The sequence below is a fragment of the Nansenia antarctica genome (assembly GCF_963989245.1).
Source record: "Nansenia antarctica genome assembly, chromosome: 7".
Classification (NCBI taxonomy): Eukaryota; Metazoa; Chordata; class Actinopteri; order Argentiniformes; family Microstomatidae; genus Nansenia; species Nansenia antarctica.
In genome coordinates, this window is record NC_137677.1 from 7202860 (window position 1) to 7210359 (window position 7500).

Genomic DNA, 7500 nt, shown 5'->3' on the forward strand with positions numbered 1-7500 from the left:
TAATTATCACAGCTGGGGTTGTTTCTCTCCAGTCAGGAGGCTGTTTATGCCTACGTTAGGTAGAACCTCCCGGAAAAAGTCTGCTTTGATCACTAACGTCTAATATGTATAAATGATCTCAGGATAAACATTATTCTATGTTTAAATCTGAAGAGACCCTTTTTTATTTTTTTCACCTATGATCATACAGTACGGGCGGTACCTGCCGCCTATTACAGTATATCTGTTGTTATAAATTCCTCTCCGCGTAGAATTACTGCCCATTTTACGTCCCTACGGTTGGGAGCGGAGAGTGGCACCCGCGCACACACTCTATCCTGCTGAAACCCCATCACGTCAGGATCCACAATTAGGCAAAAGGGTCATTAGTGGACTCTTAAGTCTTCCCAGACAACACCCAGGGACATAATAACATGGATTCATGGGATCATTTATCAGCCAGGGTCTCTTTCGGAAAAAAATAAAAATACACTGTGTATCTCAATGTTCCTGGGACCGACTGAGGCCTGATCGCACGTTTCCTTATGGTCCCGGATCCTCTAAACCACAGTCAGCCGTTAAGGTTAAGTGCAGACAGATGTGGGGCGATGCTAACTTCCCTAGCGAACACGCGGTGAATACAAAATGAACAACTTTTTTGAAGAACAGTGAAAACGACTTTTCACTGTCCTGGTGCCCCGCTAGTGGAACAAGAATGCCCACTGCTGTCAGGACTGCAGAGTCACTACCTATCTGCTGCTGGAGATTGATGACCCGCCTCTTCAGGCTACATCTTCACTGTCCCTCCTAAAGACCTCCACATCCCCACTACCTCCCTGTACAGTTTCTCTACTATGGATATAATAAATACATTCACATACTTTTAACAAATAATAATAACAACAGCAATAATAATATTATTATTAACAATAATAAATAATAACAACAATAATACATAATAATAATAATAACAACAACAACAACAATAATAATAATAACAATACATAATAATAATAATAATAATAATAATAATAATAATAAATAATAATAATAATAATTCTTCCTTCTTCTAGCATTGTAACTACTGGCCCATGGTTTTGGCATAGATTGCAATTTCTTATGACGACTGATGGACAGACGATTCACTTACGAACTTAGCCAAATGTATTTGTCGTAAGTCGCTTTGGATAAAGGCTGCTAGTCTGCTAAAATGCCCAAAATGTAAATGTAAAGCTAACAAAAGTTAGTTTTGAAGCCAGTCCGTCCATCAGTCCCTCCGTTCGTCAGTCAGTCAGTCTGTCAGAGGTCTACGGGGTGTTAGCCCACACACAACGCCCACAGAGACCCCGCGAGACATCCACCCAGGGCCCCTCTCTCTCTCCCTCCACCCCAGCCTGAGACATCCACCCAGGGCCCCTCTCTCTCTCCCTCCATTCCAGCCTGAGCCCCACCCCCAGCATGGCTGCTGCTGCTGCTGACACCGTCCTGATTGTACTGACTGGAGGCTTAACTGGACAAATGAGCCAGTTACATAAAAGCATATGGATCTATGGATTTGCGAAAAGCCTTCAAGCACCACAGTTGTGCGGGGAGAGAGGGAGGGTTGCGCTAAGCCGGAAAACCCTAACGAGGAAAATAAAACTTTCACACACCATGCGGTAAAGACCAGTGTTTTTTTTACCCCCTCTCCCCTACAGATAACCCTGCGAGGAGTAACTTCTACCCTAAAGTAGGGGGGGGGGAGGCTGGTGGAGGTAGACATGGGTGGAGGTAGGCATGGGTGGAGGTAGACATGGGTGGAGGTAGACATGGGTGGAGGTAGACATGGGTGGAGGGGCTCCCTGTAACACATGGGATGGATGGAGGGACCGAGGAGCGGGATCAAACGCCACAGCTGTACAGTGTTTTGTTTTTACTGATTTAAGTCCAATAATAGAACATAACATCGCATAACTCTTCACTGATTATCCATGAGCATTCGGCCTGTAACGCCAGGTGTGTTCAATGGCTCTGGAGTGGGAGGCATAATCATACGGTCCTTCATCGCGGCCCAGATGCCCTGTTTTCATCTATACATGTTCAAGATGAAAACGATGCATAATGTAGTATGTAAAAAAAAAACTGGGTTTGTGTAATCATGGGCTTTTAGGGGGATAGAAAGCCAAAACAGAAAAGGGGCCTGTAAAATGGGCATCAACAAAACTCCACAAAGGTCAAATCCTCACTGATGGTGAACCTTCTACCTACCGAACAAAGGACCACAATGAGGCATTCATTTCCTGTAAATGACAGATTCACCGTCAGTATCAGTTTAACATTTAAACACCTTGGCATTGTCCACCTCAGGAATACCGTGGGTTTCCGTTGTGAGAAACTGTGTTCGAACGGTGTGTTAGAATGCTCCTTGCTTGTGTGTGTGTACGCGTGTGGGTGTGTGTGTGTATGCGTGTGGGTGTGTGTGGGTGTGTGTGTATGCGTGTGTGTGTGTGTGTGTGTGTGTGTGTGTGTGTGTGTGTGTGCTATGCGGCTCTACTGCCTTGGCTCGATCAGCATGTGTTTGAATGTGAGAGGCAGTGAGAAGCAGTAGGGTGGAGTCAGGGCTGTAGAAATGCCACTCAACTGCAAAGCAATCTTATCTGGGAGTTGCAGGCAGCTCTCTCTCCCTCTCTTCCCTCCCCTGGCCCTCTCTCTCTCTTTCTTTCTCCGTCTCTCTCTCTCTCTCTCTCTCTCTCTCTCTCTCTCTCCCTAGCTCCCCATGGCTCCCTCCTCCCCCTCTCTCTCTCTCTCACTCTCCCCCATCTCCCATCTCTCCCTGGCTCATTGAATGGAGGAATGAAAAGCATCACAATTAGAACATGTGTTGTTATTTACTGAGAATACAGAGTTAACCCATTCCATTGCTCCTGTGTGTGTGTGTGTGTGTGTGTGTGTGTGTGTACGTGTGTGTGTGTGTGTGTGTGTGTGTGTGTGTGTGTTGGGATCTACGATGTTAGAAAAGGTACAATAGCCTAGCGCTCACCTAGCATTCGCTCATGTCGCTCACAACTTTTTTCTCTCTTTCATCTTGATGCAACATTCAAAGTATGAATATTCTGTGTGTTGATTTGTGGTTGCCATAGGAGTAAAGGTTTAGAAGTTCTGTGTGTATGATACGTCTACGGGATATTTTTCTCACCGAGAAATGTCACTTTGAACAAACACTATGTGCGGTATGAGTGTCTTCCTCAGTATCTTTGCGTGGTTCAGAGTGGGAAAGCCCTATGGAACGGTAACCAGCGACCTCACTTCAGAGGTAGTGTATTCTATAGGGGAAAGGAATCACTCATGGAGTGAGAGGGTGAGTGTGTGTGTGTTTGTGTGTTTGTGTGTGTGCATGTGTGTGTGTGTGTGGGTTAGGGTGTGCGTGTGCACATGTGTGCGTGTGTGGGTGTGGGTGTGCGTGTGTGTGTGCGCGCAGGTGCGCTTGTGTGTGTGCGCGCGCTTGTGTGTGTGTGTGTGTGTGTGTGTGTGTGTGTGTATATGTGTATGTGTGTGAGGCTGGAAACAAGGGGCCAAAACCTCAACCTTCAAAAGCATAACATATTCCCCTTTTCCCCCCACAAAGACTTAGCCTCAGCTAGTTATTATTTACGATGAGTAAATTTATGGAATAATTCCAGAGAGGAAGGTTACTCCGTTCTCCCTCCAAGGTGAAAATGGATACGTTTAGCACTTAATGAATCTGGCCTGGGTCTCTACCATATATCAGCATGTTATTAAGACGTTTTAAAATCCCATTATGGTGTTTCTCCTTGAACAAGTCATGCTTTTATGGGACTGCCCTGTCTTTAAATCTGACCTTTTTAGCTGTGCTCGGGAATTGGACGGTAAAAAAAAAAAAAAAAAAAAGACACGCATGGGGGTGAAAAAAAGATGGGGGGTGGTGGGTGGGTGGGAAAAAAAATGTTGATCTTGGACTCTTTCAAACATTTCAACAGTGACTTGACTTGTGAATCCGGGGCTGGGGTGGGGTGGGGTGGGGGGGGTATGTTCTGAGCAATAAAAAGGTGCTTAATTCTGGGTTACAGATGGTTGAGAGGGCTGTGAAGGGTAGGAGATTGCTTTGCATATTTCGGTAATCTTGTCACAAATCGGTGCAGATCTTGGCCTCTTTTTCATTAAAAATCTGCCTGCTGTGTTATTATTAAAGCAATTTGTTTCGGATCGACAAAGGGTTCCCTTCGGACTGAGGCGCGAGGGGAGGAGGGGGGGAGTAAATGAAAGATATCCAGGGTTAGACTCCCTTTTATCTCTTTTTGTCTACTGCTCTATGAACATAAATAATTGTTTCAACTTTTTTGTATACCACCTTTGTGTGGGAGACCGCTTGTATGGGAGTGTGTGTGTGTGTGTCTGTGTGTGTGTGTGTGCACGTTTGTGTGTGTGCGTGCATGTGTGTGCGTGTGTTTGCGTGTCTGCAGGTGAGTGCACGCATGGGTGCTGCGTACGTACGTGCTTATAAAGGATCAGGCCATTCGTATCTTCATTCATTTGTCAACAGCTAGCGCTGTATGAGCCTATAGATCAGCCGCTTCAACGAATGCTCTGTCAGAATGTGCCGCTGACAAAAACAACGAAAGTTGAAACTCGAAAGGGTCTTAAAATCAAATAAAGTCGCTAAGACAGACTATCCCACCTAAAAGATAATCATGAAAAAAAACTCTCGAAAAAAAAAAAAAGCGTGACACAAAGACTGTGATGACAGAAGCGTCTAATCCAACAAATGCCATTCTTATCAGGTTCTACTGGATTACTGTGAGCCCCCTAACCAGAGAATCCTTCCCTGCCAGACGCTCTCCACAGCCCCGGGGCCGAGGATCAATAGGGCTTCATTGATCTCTCTCCTCCTGTGGCTGGATTCACTTTTATTAGGCTCCCTCACACACATGCACACGCACACACACACACACACACGCACACACAGACGCACGCACACACAGACGCACACACACACACACACACACACACAGACGCACACACACACACACACACACAGACGCACGCACACACACAGGCGCATACACACACTCACACACACACAGACACACGCACACAGACGCACACACACACACAGGCGATCGCACACAACTCACACACAGGCGCACGCACGCACACACACACACACACTCACACACACGTGCACACACACTAACAAAAGAGCACAGGGGCCACTCTGATTATCTGATTGTGAAATGTGGGCAGGTTGTTTTTGTCGGCCCAGAGTAGCAGTGTGTCAAGCCAACGGCGGCTCTCCCCGTGCCATGGCGGGTTTGATCAGTGTCTGGGAGCAGGTGTGTGAGGAGAGGTCCCTGACACTTCAAGCTTGTTACCTTGTTGTGGAGATGACAGTTGCACACCACCAGGACTAACCTCTCTGTTGCTTTATTGTTTTTTTTCCCTCCAGATGACTCGCCCCATCCAGGTGAAGCCGGCTGACAGCGAGAGCCGTGGAGGTAGTCGTCTTCTTTTCTCAATGCTCCTTACTATTCCCTCTCTCTCTCTCTCTGTCTCTCTCTCTCTCTCTCTCTCTCTCTCTCTCTCTCTCTCTCTCTCTCCTCATGTTTGATTCTCTATTGTCTTTCCCTCCTCTCTTTCTTCCTCTCTCTCTCTCTCTCTCTTCCCCCCCCCCCTCCCTCCCTCCCCCCCCCCCCCTCTCTCTCCCCCCCTCCCTCCCCCCCCCTCCTCTACCTCTCTCTGCTCCCCGTCTCTCCCTGTGTGTCTATCTGATGGATGCTCTGCGTATTCCTTTTAATTAAGGAGACAGTACGTGTCGGTGGGAACTGAAGGCAGTGGTCTCTGCTGCCTATCTAAGCCCTTGCTCTCACTCTCTCTGCCAAGCCCATTACTATCGCACTGTAAATTAAAAAGTGATTAGCCCGGTAGCCGCAGCCCCCTGTACACTATCCCCCCCCCCCCCACGCACCAAACGCCCACCCACCCCCCACCCCCCCCCTCCCCTCAACCCAGCTCCACACTATCAGTTCTGGTCAAATGGACTGCGTGTTATGTTCTCGACAACAGAGTCAACGCCATAGGGAGGGAGGGGAGGGTGGGGGGGAGGGTAGGGGGAGGTGGGGGGAGGGAGGTGTTGGGGGGGTGGGGTGGGGGGGGTGCTAGTGGGAGGAGTGTGCATGCACAGCTTGCCAAACAATCAATAAAACTGCAGGGCCGTTGCCAAGATCCTCATTTGCTTGGCCTTAATTCTGTCGTCTTTGATCTCTCTGTTGTGGTCTTTCCGTTTCTTGCCGCGGATCTGCATATATGTTAATGTGATGAGGAAGCCTCCTTCAGCGAAAGGCAAGGCGGGACAATGAACCCTGTTGTTTTGGGTGTTTATTTGGAGTCTGTGCGCGTGTGTGCGCGCATGTGTGCACGCATGTGTGCCTGTTGTGACAGTAGTGTGTGAGGGAGAGAGTGCTATTTTGGAAGAGCCGTCCTATCGAAAGAGCAATGTCCCACGCTTATTTTCATAACGAGGGAGAAAGAGAGAGAAAAAGAGAGAGAGAAAAGAGTGAGAGAGAGAAAAGAGTGAGAGAGAAAAAGAGAGAGAGAGACAGAGAGAGAGAGAGAGCACCAAGCCAACCCAGCCCAGCTGCTCTGCTCTGTCTGTCCCACTTCTAAAGCCCTACCTAGCACCCCCCTGGTCTGATTTCTGGGGGGTGCATTAGGATTTCGCCGGCTACTTTGGCCGCCTGTCAAACAACAGCAATCTTCAAAAGGACAGCCTAAACCCCCAGAGATGAATAGGAGGAAAAAAGGCCAAAAAAGATCACACTGGGCATTGGCCATGCACAGCTCAGCGCCGCTCAAGCCTAGCCCCCCCACCCCACCCTCCCCCCCTACAGCCCCCCCCCCCCCCCAACACAGCCAGTCAGATGGAGCCTCAGACGGACAAGCGTGGGGTCTTGTGCTGTCAAGATTGATGCCCCATAAAGTCCCATTGATTTTGCCATTGTGCTGGTGGTGTGTTCGTATTAACAATGACACTGGCCTGTCTTTCTACTTCCCTGTGAGTGGCTGGGCTTTAAGGCTCCCCCCTGACTCCTCCACCCCAACCAACACCCCCACCCCTATTGGTCCTCTGGTCTCTCTCATTGGTCCGGACCATAGGGGACCCTGCCGGGGATGAAATGAGTGTTGGAGCAGGTCTGAGTTGCACATCATCTTAAATGAACAGCTCGGAGTGCTACCGCCGGAGCAATCAAACACCGATGTGACTTTAACGGGGCTGGGATGGGGGGGCTGGGATGGGGAGGGGGGGAGAGAGAGAGAGAGAGAGAATAGGGGTCTACTCTAAACCTGCATCCATCCATGTCCTGATTTAGCCCTTAGCTTCTGCTGTGACATTTGCTAGCGAGTTGATCCCAGTCTCTCTTTGTCCTCTACGGCTGCCCCCCCCCCTCCTCCTCCTCCTCCTCCCTCTTCTCCTCCCTTTCTTCCTACGTGATGTGGTGGTGGTGGTGTGGCTCGCTAGTCGCTAGT

At 48.7% G+C, this 7500-nt stretch overlaps 1 protein-coding gene across 1 annotated transcript in view; it reads left to right on the plus strand.

Moving 5' to 3' along the window:
• celf5a (cugbp, Elav-like family member 5a) overlaps nucleotides 1-7500 on the plus strand; it is a gene marked incomplete at both ends in the record, with an annotated part of 111410 nt that overhangs the window by 25609 nt on the left and 78301 nt on the right. The window contains one exon of the mRNA XM_080535445.1: nucleotides 5423-5471. Within this exon, the coding sequence (XP_080391571.1) occupies nucleotides 5423-5471 (49 nt within the window). The remainder of the gene's footprint in view (nucleotides 1-5422; nucleotides 5472-7500) is intronic.